The sequence below is a fragment of the Pteropus vampyrus genome, unplaced genomic scaffold, assembly GCF_000151845.1.
Source record: "Pteropus vampyrus isolate Shadow unplaced genomic scaffold, Pvam_2.0 Scaffold193, whole genome shotgun sequence".
Taxonomy (NCBI): domain Eukaryota; kingdom Metazoa; phylum Chordata; class Mammalia; order Chiroptera; family Pteropodidae; genus Pteropus; species Pteropus vampyrus.
In genome coordinates, this window is record NW_011888974.1 from 3,247,194 (window position 1) to 3,261,735 (window position 14,542).

General features: G+C 50.3%; 1 protein-coding gene across 5 annotated transcripts; it reads right to left on the reverse strand.

The window, feature by feature from the left end:
* Positions 1 to 4,117: 4,117 nt before the first annotated feature.
* On the reverse strand, positions 4,118 to 12,710 carry TRIM56 (tripartite motif containing 56). Of its 5 annotated transcripts, none has more exons than XM_011371600.2 (3): positions 12,502 to 12,633; positions 11,563 to 11,673; positions 4,118 to 11,452 (listed from the first exon to the last, which is right to left on the reverse strand). In XM_011371600.2, exon 3 carries the CDS (start codon positions 11,449 to 11,451, stop codon positions 9,160 to 9,162), a length of 2,292 nt encoding a protein of 763 aa, XP_011369902.1. In that variant the 5' UTR covers position 11,452; positions 11,563 to 11,673; positions 12,502 to 12,633; the 3' UTR covers positions 4,118 to 9,159. The 5 variants fall into 5 exon arrangements, with proteins under 5 accessions (XP_011369902.1, XP_023393312.1, XP_011369901.1 ...); XM_023537544.1 differs by having other exon boundaries at positions 11,563 to 11,676; positions 12,502 to 12,623; XM_011371599.2 differs by lacking the exon at positions 11,563 to 11,673 and having other exon boundaries at positions 12,502 to 12,710.
* Positions 12,711 to 14,542: the final 1,832 nt, after the last annotated feature.

Sequence of the window (14,542 nt, forward strand, 5' to 3'; positions counted from 1 at the left end):
CCCCTTCCCTTCTGGTCACATATGCCTTCTGTGTTAGAAAAGGGGCTTCTGAGTGGAGAGATGGATAGGGCATGGAGGCCCTCCTGGAGAGTGCTCTGCTCCTAGCCCATGCCCAGCATTTGCCCTTCGGGGACAGACTTGTCAGCTGGGGTCCTTGGCTTAGGATTAAATGGTAGGAAATGAGCTTTAGGGAAATTCCAGTCTTTATTCTTCAATGAGGTGAAGGCTGGCATGAAGCCCTGCCTAAGAACACCCTTATAGCATGTCTCCCACCCCCATATGCTTACAGATCACAGAGATACTCCCCTCATCTAAACACCAGGACAGATGCCCAGCCCTAGCCACGGGCAGAAACCCTGTGAGTGAGGTGTGGCACTGCTTCTCCGACATCTGGGCACAGATTCTCCCTGACAAACCCCAATCCAGCTTCCGCCTCTCCTGACGACACACTTACAGCTGTTGCTCAAACATCCTAGTTTCCTTGTCTGCCTCTCTCACTGCCTCCCCAAGCTCTTGGATGGAGACATGTGGCACTATGTGTCCTGAGCATGGACATGTGTGCTTTGAGTCTCTGCAGCCCTCCCTGTGCTCCTGATGTTCTTGGGTCTCCATTCTTTTCTCCAGGGATCGTATAGGAGCAAATGCCTGGAGAGACGTCAGCACCAGCTATTGCCAGCCTGAGACCACCTCTTCACCACTCCCTGGCCAGGCGCTGCACATGAGGCCTTATGGGGAAGACATACCCACGTCATCTTTGTGATAATACTTTTTTTTTTTTTTTAATCTCCCTTCCTACCAACTTCCCGCATAACCCTATTCCACCCTCCAAAAAATATCTCTGCCCTGAAACACAGCAGCTCTTCAGCTGGAAAGACTTTTCCTGTCAGGAAGACTTTGGAAGCCTGGGGGCTGAGAAGGGGATTGGGTAGCCTGGGCCTGGCTCTCCTTCCCTGGCCCTACTGAGCCAGCCTGGCAAGGAGACAGTGTCTTGAAGCTCTCGTGTTTTGCGGTGGGCAGGGCCCTTCCTATGTTCTAGCTCAGCTCCAGGCAGCAAGAAACCCACATAAAAGTGATCTGGGGAGTTCAGCCTTCCCCCGGTTTGGGCCTGGCAGCCCCCCATGCAGTCTATAGGGTGGCAGGGAGAGAATGGCATGTCTTCTGCCTGGCTCTGCAAGGCCCAGGCAAGGAGAACCAGGCCCTGGCTCCCGGATCCCCTTCTCTGCCCCCAGGCCTCCAAAATTCTCTCACCGGGAAACATCTTTCTAGATGAGGAGAAGCTGCACTTGGGGGCAGAGGTACCTTTTGGGAGTTTAATGGGTCATGTGGAAAGTTGGTGGGGAGGAAGATAAAGAAAAACATCAACCAACAAAGATGACGTGGGATGTGGCTTCCTCAGAAGGCCTCATGGGCAGCGCCTAGGCAGGGAGTTGTGAAGAGCTGGCCCCAGGCATTGACAACTGGTGCTGACCTCTGTCCAGCCACTTGCCCAGCTCCTGGCAATCTTGTTCATGTTACATAATCTCTCTAACCTCACCTTCCTCACCTTTAAACCAGGGATAATAGTAGTATCTGCCTCTTAGAACTGTTGAGTGCACTAATTGACATGATACATGGAAAGTACATAGCAGGTAGAAAGGGGCCTGGCTCAGAGTAAATGCTCAACAGATACCACTTACTCACTCATTCATTTATTCACTCCTTCATTTAATGTGTACTTTTTCCTAAGCACTATTCTAAGGGTGTATGAAAACAGGCCAAGTATCCTGTCCTTCTGGGGATTGCATTCTACCTAGGGCTGATAATAAGGGAGGGAGCAAGTAACAAACAGCGTAAATAATTAAATGAAATAGTATGTTAGAAGCTTAAAGTGTTATGGAAAAGAGAAAAAGTACAGCAGAGTGAGATTATTACCTTTTTTTTCCAGAATTTGGGTAACTTCACTCTTATTCATGTCTCCCTTCTAAGGAAAAGGATTAACCTCTTTGCCTCAGGCCGCACTGGTGACAGAGCTGCCAACTCCTCCCAAAGCTGTGTCCGACAGGAAGGACAGTGACTCGGTTTTAGCACAGATTCACTCATTTGTTCCTTCAACCAACAGATATTTATGGAACACCTGATTATGGAACGCTCAACGTGAATCAGAAGTTCTTGTCCTGAAGGGTTTTGGAGGTGAGGAAAGAGCTGCGTGTGAATGATCTAAGTGAGAAAGTGATCAGGCCTCCGAGAAGGCCAGGCAGGTGCTGGTACAGAGAAGCAGGCAGTGTGTGCCCTGCATGTTGACCCACAGGGCTGGCCCCGCCCTGGACTCGGGGCTATTCCACCACAGCTTGCTCTGGCTATTTTCTTCTGGTAAGTTAGTAGACTGTCCCTAACTTAGTGTCACAGGGAAGGAAAATACGCATTGTTATTTCCTAGGGGACAGAGATATTTTCTGGGTTGGCCTTTGAGCAAAATCAAGACCTGAGATTCCCATCCCACCCTACCCATCCAGCAACGGAGACAAATGCTGTGACCATCTGTCCAGTCGTGGGCCCAGCCTATGACATGTCCACCCCTACAGCATGGCCTCTGCTGCCCTTATTTAAAGGCCAATCTGACCCTGGCAGAGCAGTGAGGGGGAGAGAGGCCCATATTGTCTACAGATATGGCATCTTGCTGCAGACTCCAGGGCTGTGGGAAAAGAAGATGGCCCTGACAGCTCTTTGGGGCTGCGATTTCTTGAATGCGAAGGAGGAGAGACCCAGGTCTGAGGGAGGAGGCTTGGCCATATGGCTAGGAAACCAAGGCCGTGTGTGTTTCTGACCACAGAAGCAGACTTTTCGCCTTGGGGTTTGGAGCTGGGAACAGGCCGTTCTCCCCACAGTCACCACTCACATGGACCAAGGCGATCCCTCCTGTGCTCGGCCCCCTCAGCTGCTGAGTCATGCTCCCTGGGGTTCGCAAAGGCGCCGCTCCAAAGCCAGGCTGAGTCATTAGATGATGAATTGTGGAATTCTTATTCAGGCTGTCACCACAGCAGCAGTGGGCTCTGATCCCCCACCCCCTGTTCCCCCACCAAGCCTCTCAAAATATTCTCTCCTCGCTTGTCATTTATTTTTCATCTTGGGGTGGGGGAGCCCTGACGGTAAGCACGAGACAGCAGTGGCATGCATGAGGCTATCTCTGAGCTTCCCTTCCTGTGTCTGGATTCTGGGCCTATTATAGGGATCGGAGCCTGGTCTGTTAGCTCAGGAAAGAATTTCAGATCTCATTTTGTTTAAATCTCTCATCCACAAATGAGGAAACAGAGACACAGGCTGAGGACTTAGAGCTGACTGGAAGGGCAGCTTTGGAGTCAGAATCTAAATCTACTTACCATGCTCAAGCTTCATCAGGCCATGGTGTTCTTGTCTGTCAAATAATGTTAATGTTTCTACTTTGTAGGGGTTAAGGCTGCTGGAAGTCAGGGGTGAGAAGCACAGGGAGGTGGGGACTCAATAGCTGCTATCTGATCTATATTTGATGGAGAGCCAGAGGCTGTGCAAATTAGAAATAAGGACCTGAGATCTTTCCTCTTCCTGCTCAAGACACTCAGGAGGGGCAGGAGGTCCTGGAGGTGCTTTGGAGATAGATCAGAGGGGCTAGGCTGGGCCAATAGGCAGAAATTCCTATAGCGCAGATATCTTCCAGTCTTGCAGGGGCTACTGTGAGCTCACAGATGCAGCATGCTAGAAGGTGTCCATAGATGTTCACTTGGTTCCCCCAAACCAGAAAACAAACAAAGACCAGTGGTAGGCACAGCACCCTGACCTGGGCTCCTCATCCACACAGTCATAGCCCACCTGAGTGTGCATGCGTGCAGTCCTGCCATGCCAGATCACCTGCTGGCTCCTACCAAGAGTTAGCCTGGAAGGTATGCATCACTGCCCAGAGGACCCCTCTGTCTTATAAGCAGGAGTGGCCCAGGACAAAGATGGGACCACAGATGGTGACTATACTAGTCACTCTGCTCCTGCAGTGTCCCCAAGGCCTCCATGTGGGCATCTTTGGAGCTACAGCAGGGGTGAGCATAATATCTTGTTCCCTCTGGGCCTGGGTGTTGACAGTCCCCCACACCCATGAACAACCTGAGAAAAAGTTCAAATTTTTAAAAAGAATTTATTAAGAAACAGAAGAAAGATATAAAGTACACAATCAAAGAAATGAAAGCGTTTACAACACAGATTTTTCAGCCCATTGCAATGAAGAGAAATCTGCTGGGCTGACACCATGGGACCGAGGCCCCAATTCTGTTTCAACCCTGTCTCTCTTGGCTGCTAAGCCAGCCAGTTCAAACTTTCTCTGGAGATAAATCAGGCCACCTTCTAAAACTTTTCAAAACCTACTTCCTGATTGCCTCTTTGTATACAGGCCCTTCTCTATTTGGTTCCAAAGATTCCTCACCTGGGGCTTCAGGTGAGGTCCAGCCTTACCCTGATGCACCTTCTCTACTTCTCCAACCAAAGGCATCTGTGGTCCCTTGAAGATCTATTTTTGCTTTTATCCTGATCCATTTAATTACACTAGATTCATGAACTAGCTGGGTAGGCTGGTTCTGTTTCCTCCGGTCAAGTTACCAATCCTCCTAAGCCTGCATCGGAACTTGGTCACTCTCTTGCTAGGAACATCTTTCTGAGTGCTCTCTCTGGCAGCTTTCTGCCCCAGCTAGTCCAAGACCACATTCTCCCCAGAACAGAACTCTGTGCCCCTGTCCAAACTCCTGCTTACCTTATGGGATAGCTCTAGTTTCCAGACGACCTGCCAAAGAGAGATGGTCGAACACCTTGATGGTCACTCACCTCTGAACCCTACCCAGCTCAGGTCACCAACCTCACCAGTTTTCTTGGAAGATTTCCAACTTCTCCCTTGGGCTTCTTGCCCCTGTGGAATTTTACCTCTGTAGATTTGTTATATGACATGGCTTTATAGACACAGTAATAATAAGACTAGTAAAAGGAGAGCTATTCACTCCCAAATTATATTTTCCCTAAATTATCAAGAGATTTGATCACTCTCACCATTTTGAACTTCTTCTAAAAGTCTATGGTTATCAATTCTTCATTAGTACCTTCTGATTCTCAGCTGGCTTTTAAGAATAGCGCTGAGTCTTAGCGATCTGGCCATTGGTCGCTTCAGTTCCTACAGTCTCAGTTGTGTCTTAGCATATGGCTTCTTCAGATAACTTCTGGAATGCAAAATAAAACAGCCTTCTCCAAAGGAGAAGACGGTAACAGCTCTACCCAGACATTCTTGAGCTTTTACCTCACAATACGTGCATATCACATCCCATTCAAGCTTACACTGATGGAAGAACATTAGGTTAGTATGAGTCAGTTGAACTTTTCCCCCAACCAATACCTCAGATTTGAGCTTATGATATACAGAATACAAAATACTTCTCTATGCTTCTCACCCAGTCCTCACAGCAACCCTGTGAAGTGGGCATGGCGGATATCGTTATCCCCATTTTACTGATGTAGAAACTGAAGTTCAAAGAGATTAGAGAGCTAGACCAAGATCACACAGCTATTTAGTGGAAGAGCCAGCACTCGACCCAGGTCTCTTCTTCCTCAATCACTTTTTAGGTGCTAAGAATATGAAAGAGGTTTTCTACTCCCTTTTTCCCTACCCAGATGAACAGCACTCTCCTTCCACCCGTACAGCAGGGGTGAGCATAATATCTTGTTCCCTCTGGGCCTGGGTGTTGACAGTCCCCCACACCCATGAACAACCTGAGAAAAAGTTCAACGTGCACAACCTAGAAAGTTCCAAACAGGAAAAAGAACGATTAATCAAGTGAATTGTCATAGTCCAGTGGGAGGTGGGGGATGGTAGTTGTATCTTTCACAGTGTTCCTGATTTCTTAAGATCTGTAGTTAATCAAGAACCCTTTCTCTCAGTGCTGAGTGGCGCTTTCTGCGGGATTCATTAGGCTTCTCGGGTCACAGTTACAGTGCTGGGGATTTTACCTCTAAATTAGCTCAAGACTATACTTCCCATTTGTTTCATATTTTGCCAGTGTTCTGTGCCTTTCCATCCCTACCCCTTAATGAGGAAAATTTTGTATTTCTGTCAGTCTTCCAATGCCTGGCTTCCCAGGATGCTCACAGCTTCCTAGGAAGCCACATGGCTCCTGTATGTCTGGAAGGTCTATGGGATTCTCTCCTTGCATCCAGGCAACATTTCCTTTCTGAAGGTCTATTTTCCTGCTTTCCCTCCGGGGTGAGCCACATGGCTGGAGCCATATCACCAGTCGGGACCGCAGCATATGGTTTCTGTGCAGCTTTACAGGGCTATTGTTCCAAGCCAAAGGTATATGATCCCCAAGATCCTCCTCCGCACACATAAGCAGGACACCTCAATCTCATCTCTTTTGTGACTGGATGCTGCACCACCCCCTGAGAAGCATATGGTGGACTGTGTCCACAGTGCCCCCTACTGGAGATTTTTCCATAAGCCAAGGTTTTGGACAACTTGGTTGGCATTTAAGGTGGCAAATTACTGGAGGATTAGCACCATCCCATTCCTTTTCTAGGCATTAATTCATTTCACACACGTTTACTGAGCACCAACTATGAGCCATCACTGTGTTAACTCTGTAGATAGAACTGCAAAGAAGACAGACCTCACCAATGCAACTCATCCTATCCTAGTTGGTTCCTTAGAACCACCACTTGGTTTCCAGTTGGTCTGAGTTAGTTGGTGAACTCAACAAGACCTTCCCCTCCACTGTGATCCCATCACCCAAGGAGACTACCTGACCTCCTCTGCAGACCTTCCCAGGGTGAGTTCCTTCATCAGTCACTAGACAGGCCCCTGCTCTGACAGCCAGCCCTTCCTCCCTGTCATGCCCCAGCTAACTGGTACTCTCCCCCGGACTCCTGCCCCTCCTATAACAGGACAGTCTCATTTGTGCTAAGTGACACATTCACTTGCAAATCCAGTAGCTATTCTCGAATATCGTTTATAGAACTGTGTTTCTTAAAAGTAAGTATTCAAGCATAAATGTTACTTAATGGATAATAATAACTGAAGTAGAAATGTGCATATATGAATAACAGCACAAAATAACTCAAAAAGAATCCAATCTCCCAAATCACTAATTACTTACATATTTTGAACCTGTTTCTACTCAGTAATGATTCGGACATACTTTCACTTGTTGCTATCATTATGTGATCATAATTCCAAATTCTCTCTCTCTTTTTTTTTTTTGCTTATGATTGCATCATATAACATCATATTTTTAAAAATAGTTTTCATAGTTGCCATACGTGAAGGCAGTAGCTCATTGTCCTAATAGACCACAATCTGCTTAGCTGTCCCCACAGCTGAGCAGTTTACAGTCAATGACTATAATTTATAGGGTGGCCACAGATATCTCTGTGCAAATACTGTTTTTCTTTTGAGTTATTTTCTCAGAATGTATTCCCCAAAGTGAGATAACTGAGTATCATAGTCTTTTTTTTTTTTTTTTTTTAACCCTTGACAAGTATTGCCAAATTGCCTTCCAGGAAGCATCATTTTATAGTACCAGGAGTCTATTTCAACCATGACATTTTTTAAATGTATTTTTGCTGCATGCAAGTGGTTGACTTCTTGTTTAATCTTTTTGTTTACTAGTCCTGGCCTGTGTGCATTTCCTCCTGAGTATACAGCCTATTTGGTCCTTTAACCAAGTAAGATCTCTTGGCTCAGCTCTTACTCAGATCAATTCTACGTATGTATTTTTCTCATCTGATTGGTTTTCTTTTAATCTTCATTATTCTTTGCTGCGTATACATTTCAAATTTTTATATGATTGAATTTGACTACTTGACATTGATAATTTCCTCTATCACTTCAATTATCAAGCAGTAACCTCCCCAGAAAAAGATTTTCTTTTTTCCCACCCTGTGCTTTCCGTCTGGACTTGTCCAAAATCCTTCTGGTTCCCATGAACATTCCATTGTCCATGATTCCTACATTAAGATTCTCTTAGGTCATTTCCCGACAGCCCCTGGCTAAATATGTCTACTTCAGCTCCACCCCTGCCATGGCCTGTGCAAAGGACCAGTGGTTGTGGCTCACCTCCGACCAGACCCTTCCCTCAGGTTTTCACTCCTCCACCGTCCCAGCCCCACTGACAACTTCTCAGTCTTTCTGGCTGGTTTGTCTCCCCAATCCCACACCTGACCTCCAGGGTTGGGTTTTTCCTAGCAGTAGTGGCCTACTGAAGGACAAATTCCTTCACCCCTTAGTTCTGCCAAATGAAGGCCAAAATTTCTCAAAAGGAATTTTGCTGGAAAACTAAGGGGAAACTAAAAATAGTCTCCAGAAAATGTAACGATATCAACACAGAAGAAATTTTACATCCTATATAGTTCTTGGCTTGGTGGTGGCAGGGGGACCTGAGGGTCCCCCTTCTCATACTCAGAACCCTGTGTATTAGATTGCAACCCTATCAGATTCAATGTCCTAGCAGCACATTTTCTTCACAGACTTTGAGGTAATCACCGCTTTGCCTCAACTGGCATCAGTATACTTGGTCCCCCATGAAGCCCACCCCTTACTGCACTGAGGGACACCATTATAGGAGAAGCCTCTACTTACTGGCTATAGATGGTGGCAGATGCCATTACCTGCCATTCGAAATCCCAGGCCTCTTTTGACCTGGCTTGTTTCTGTTCCAGTCTGAGGGGAGCCAGTTCTCAGCTCTTCCGGAAGGCATGCGCCTGACAAACTCTTCTGCCCACCTCCCTAAGACTCTCGCTGGGCTCCTCCACCAGGAATGGTTTTGAAGAATACAAATCAAGACAAGCTTACAAATCTTAGAAACTTAAACTATAACAACAGTGGCAGAGGGGGTGGTGGTGATGGGGTAGGGCAGTCACCCACAAAAAGCAAGAGGCACATTTGACTCCCATCACCCTGTCAACCCTCCTCCTCTGTTTCTGAGAGCTATGGTCATGCTACCACGCTTGGTCCCTATCCCTGCACATCCAAAGAGGGGTTGGCAGTGTGGCACTTCGCATTGGAAGGTTGCTAATATCTGTCCTCTGGGAAAATGCTCTCAGCCATTATATCCCATGGCAGCCCTGCCTCCCTCCTCCCTCCCACCCCCTCCCTAGTCCCACCTAGTTCCATCCCAGACCCAGCCCTTTAACTGTCGGGAGAGCGAACCCGAAAGATGTGGATGGTCCCGTTACTGAGTGACACAACCAGGTACCTGCCGTCTACCATGGTGGTCACCCGGGGCTTTTCCAGGCCATGATAGGCTGTCAGGAAGTCTCCAAGCAATGACCCCTTTGGGTCTAGGATCACCACCTTGTTGACCTCTCGAAGGGTCAGAAAGATGTAGCCCTTCTTATCCACAGATACAGAGCCTGGCTGGCAGCCATGCAGGCCTGGTCCCCCATACTCTCCAATCACTTGACCCAGCCCATCACAGACCACCACACTATTCTGTTGCCAATCTGACCCCACAAAATTGCCCTGGGGGCTAGTGGTCAGAAACACCAGTGCTCGCAGGCCCCGGCTGGCCTTGCCCCCAGGGATAAACCGGGTAGCCAGGCTGCCTTCCATATTGTACACCTCTACGTGGCCTGACACGCTGACAGCCACCCGGTCACCACTTGGCATTGCAGCCACAGCGTGGCTGGCTTGGGAGAGGCTCAGAGCCCGGCGCCACTGCACCTCACCATCAGGGCTGATGAGATAGAGCCGAGCGCCAGCTGAGAAGGCCACTGCACCCTGCAGGGCGGCCACGCTGCATGGGGAGCAGCCCTCGGGGACAGGCACGGCTCCCTTGTAGTCACCATTGAGAGAGAAACGCTTCAGAGCCCTGTTCTGCTCGTCTGCTACCAGGATTTCCCGGGGGCCAAAGGGACAGAGCCCAGTGATCCGGGGAGACCGCTTGTCTCCAGGCATCCGCGTGGGGAAACTGCAGGAAAATATGGGCCTGGGGAGGAGGCCAGAGCCCTCCAGGTTTGGCCCAGGTGCTGGGCTGGGCTCCCGGGAAATTGACTTGAGCCTGCCTTTGAACTTCCTCTTCTTGTTGGATCTGCCACCCCTTGGGGTCTGGACTCCTCCATCTTCTTGGGGAGTCTGGGATCTGTCTTCTTTTGGGGTTTGGGCTCTCTCCACCTTTGGAGTCTGGGCTCCATCTTCCTGGGGTAGCTGGGCTCTGTCCTCCTTCGGGGTCTGGGCTCCATCCCTACTCTGGGGCTGGACTCCACCTTGTCTCTCTGTCTTGGCTCCATCCTCCCTCTGGCCCAGGTTTTCTTCACCTCCCTGGTTTCCAGCTCCATCTTTCTCACTGTCCTTCTGGGGCTGCTGCTTCTCAAAGGAGAGCCATAGCAGGTGACAGTTCTTGTCCAGGAGCCCAGGATGGAGCTCCAGCTGGGGCAGCAGACAGGGGGGTAGTCCAGGCATCCAAGGACAACCCTGCAGCTGCCGGAGTCTCTGGGCAATCGCCCCCTCCAGCGAGAGTATCTCGGCCTCACGACCCAGGCTGAGCACCCTACGAGCAAAGGCAGCCGCTGCCCTGGCCACTTGCTCCCGGCCCTCTAGTTCCCCCAGCCTATCCCGAGCAGCCTCCTCGGCAGCCTCCACGTGAGCCCGGAGCTGCCCCAGCACTTCCTTCTTCTGGGCCAGGAGGGCCCGGAGGACTCCCTCAGCGGCCTCCTCCACCTGCGTCCCTACCTTGGCTGCATGCTCCCGCAGCCGGGCCAAGGCTTCCTTTTCCACCATTCGGGCAGCCTCTAGCTCAGCCAGGTTCTTATCTACGCCTGCTAGTAGCTCTTCAAGGCCTGGCCTCCGGGCACGTACAGCTTCAGCCAGAGGCAAGCAGGGGTGGTCCAGGTGGGGGTCCAGGCGGCACTCACGGCACAGCAGCTGGGAGCAGGGCTGGCACAGGAAGCGCAGGGCCTCCCCCGGGTGCTGGGGACACTGGGCCGCCTGGCGCTCCCGGGCCTCCTCGTCATACCACCCTGCCCTGTAGCCCACCAGGTCCACCACTCGATGGGTGTGAGTCTGCCGGGTGCAGCGGTGCCCGTCGGCACAGGCCTGACACAAGTCATCAGCACAGTCCAGGCACCGGGCTGTGGCTGGCCCCCCGGCACTCGCACCCCCCATCAGAGGGCACAGTGCACAGGCAGGCTTCCCCGCACGCAGGTCTCCACCTGCCCGGGCCCTCACCAAATCCAGGAGCCCGTTGACAAAGAAGTTGGTCTTGAAGGCAGCCACACCTGCTGGTGGCACGGGCACATTCTCTCGGCACTCAGGGCATCGGAGGTGGCCGCCCTCAGCCAGCTGGGCCAGGCAGTCCTGGCAGTAGGTGTGCAGGCAGGGCAAGGTTTTGGGCACCCGCAGCTGCTCTAGGCAGATTTTGCAGGCCAGGAAGTCGCTGCTCAGGGCCTCCAGCAGGGAGGGTGAGGATCCCTGGGACACCATGCTGCAAATGAGGGGTGAAGGTCAGAGAGCAGAGGGCACTTCCACAGTCCCTCCAGCCTGCCCTCCTGCCTCTCCCATTCTCCTCAAGCCCCATTTGATCCAGAGTCTCACCTGAAGGGCCAGGAATTTTCTTCTGGTCTTCTGGGGCCTCTGGCCACTTGCTTTTGAGCTAGGGAGCTGCCCTCCTCCTTGCATACATTCAGCAAATGTGAAAAGTCGGTGCTGCTTGAGTGTGTCAAGAGATGCAAGAAATGACAAGACCAAGAAGCCCCTGGCCTCAGAGAGCTAATAGTGTAATGATTAGTGCCCTCATTTGACAGGCCTTGTGGCAAATGTGGTCCAAGCCCCTGTGCGAATAGGTCCTGGGGGTCCTGCTGGGGCAGGGGTGCTGTGATGGGGATACAACAAAGGATCCAGGTGGGCAGAGTCGTCTTAACTCCTGGCAGTTGGGGCAGTATAGGGGCCCCAATTTCCCCGGCCCGTACACCTGTCTTCTTCTAGACCCCGAGAGCAGCATCTGAGAGCTGCCCTGACTTTCTTGAAATGGGTTCTGGAGCAGGCAGCAGAAAGGCTAAAGGGAAGGGACTGCCCTGCCCTGTCCTTCCAGCTGCTTGAACTTGGGGTCACTATAGCCTTTGCTTCAACTTCTAGAGTCTTTTTCTTTCAGCCTTTCCTGTTGCAAGAGGCCCCTTGCTCTCCTAGAAACCTTTAAGGGTCTGCTTCGTGTGAGGTTCATCTGTAAATCCCCCCAGCTCCCAACACAGTGGCTGTGAAACACTTGATGAAGGGATTTGGGGAATTTTCCTCAAACTTCCGGAAAGTGGGGGCGAGGAGGAGAGCTCAGAGTGGGAGGGAGTCTTTCCCAGCGAAGCCTCAGACTTCCCCATGGGGTGAGGTGGGGGTTGCTCCTGCCCAGCCTCCCCTCTCCTCCTGCCTTCCGGGTCTCTCTCTCCACCTCCCCCCTCCCTTCCTCTTCCTCCCGCGCTCTGTCTCCCTTCCCCCACTCCTTCCAGCTCTTCCTTTAGTTGTCCTCCCTGTCCCCCTCCTTACCTGGCCTGAGCTGACCTTGGGCTCCAGGACCGGGAGTGGGGGGCCAAGGCCTGGAAGCTGCTGTTGCCCAGTGCGTGAAAGAGAAACAAAACTGAAACTAATTATACTTGTGCAACTTCCGTCTCAGCTCCGGGACAACGACTTGCACAGCCTCAGGCCCCGCCTTCTTCCCCACCCCAGCCTGGACCTCTTCCTGGGGGGGCCCCCATCCCAGCAGGGAATGGCTTCCTCTAGCAGACTCCAGGGTCGCCTGTCAGTTCTGGCCTCAGGACTTGTTCAGCCAGCTAAGTGTGTTTGTCGCAAATGCAGGGAACTGCCCGAGGATGCAGTTCTGAGATCATCTGTGATTCAGAGCCCAGTCCTCAGGCCAGGTTTCCAGTGCTTGCAGCTTATCTGCGAACCTAGTCCTAGGTGAGGCCTTTTGATGCCTGTAACCCTTTGCTGAGCTACTGGAGAGGCTGTGGGAATCAGATAAGGGGCCTCCTTCTGAGGTCAGCAAAGGCTTCCAGAAGGAGGCCCCCCTTGAGATGAATTTGAAGCGTGAGCAGGGTTTGGGAAATAGATGGAGAAGAACGCAGGGAAGAGTGTTCTGGGAATCAGGAACGTCAAGTATATAGGCACAGATGAATGAAATGCCACAACTCTCCTAGGTGGCTCCAAGTAACTTAGGATGCTTTGTGGGAAGGGGACATGTGAGTGGTTGCAGACGAGGCTATGGAGAGAGGCAGCATGGAGAAATCAAAAAGGGCCTTATGTGCTACATGAAGGAATCTGAGTTTTATCCAAAAAGCCATAAGAAATCACTGAAGGATATTTTCCTCAACATCTTTCGAAATTTGGAAGCACAAAGAAGTTGAAAGAATTGGAAGGAACATTCATACAACTTACCACTTTGATTCTACAGTTAACATTTTACTACAGTCGATTCATCACATATCTATCCATGTATGCATCTATCCACGGCGATGGGATTTCAGCAGGAAACTGAACTGAGGAGAGCTCACTCTGGCAGCAGCCGAGAGAATAGACAGGAGCCTGACTGCGGGGTCCAGACGAAAAGTAGGAGTTGGGGCTCTGAGCTGACAGTGGCAGGAGGGACAGAGATGGAAACCACGCACGTGAGCTATTGTTGAAGGCAAAAGAAGCAATGGGACTTGTGATTGGCCCTGGGAAGGAGGTGAAGGAAAGAGGGCAGGATGCCCCTCAGGCTTTAAAGTTTTAGAGGTCAGGAGAAAGGGCTAGGCTGGCGTACCCACAGGCTTGTGACTTTTCCATAGTTTTCCATTATATCTGTGATTTTGATGAGATGACTCAACAGTGTCCAAAGTGAGATGTGTCCAGGGCTGAGATGGCACTATGGAGAACACAGACATTTAAGGGTAAGCGGGGGATGGGCTGGGGCAAGAAGGAGGCTGAGAAGTAGTTGCCAGAAGGGTAGGTGGAAATCCAAGAGCGAGAGGTCACAGAAGTCATAGCTGGAGAATGCTGCACTTCCAGAAGGAGAAGGTGGCTACAGACCAGATGTTCAGCCAAGATGAGGACAGAAAAATGTATTGGTGCATGCGTGCCCCTAAGTATATATGCCTGCACATGCGTATGGCCTCTGCGTGTGCTTTTTGTGCACATTCAGTAACAATTTGTTGAATGACTACTGTGGCCAGACAGCATGCCATGCACTGTGGAATATACAAAGATAAACGAGATAGGTTCCCTGCTCACAGGGAGTTTACAATCTAATAGGGGAGGTAAAATATATACATTGTGTTATATGAGACAGTAAGACAAATATCATATTAAAGTGTCAAAATAATCATAACGATGGTTTAATTTTATTGGGCTTTTACCATGAGCGTCACGAGGGTTGTTGTAAATATAACTTGATTTAATCCTCACCATAACCTGGTGAGATAGATATCATTATTGCCTTCATTTTGCAGGTGAGGAAACTGAGTTATAGAGAGAAAAAGTCAGTCATTTGAGGCCAAATACAGTGCTGTGACAACACAGAAGAGGAAGAGTTTGATTTCTCCTGGAATGGTGG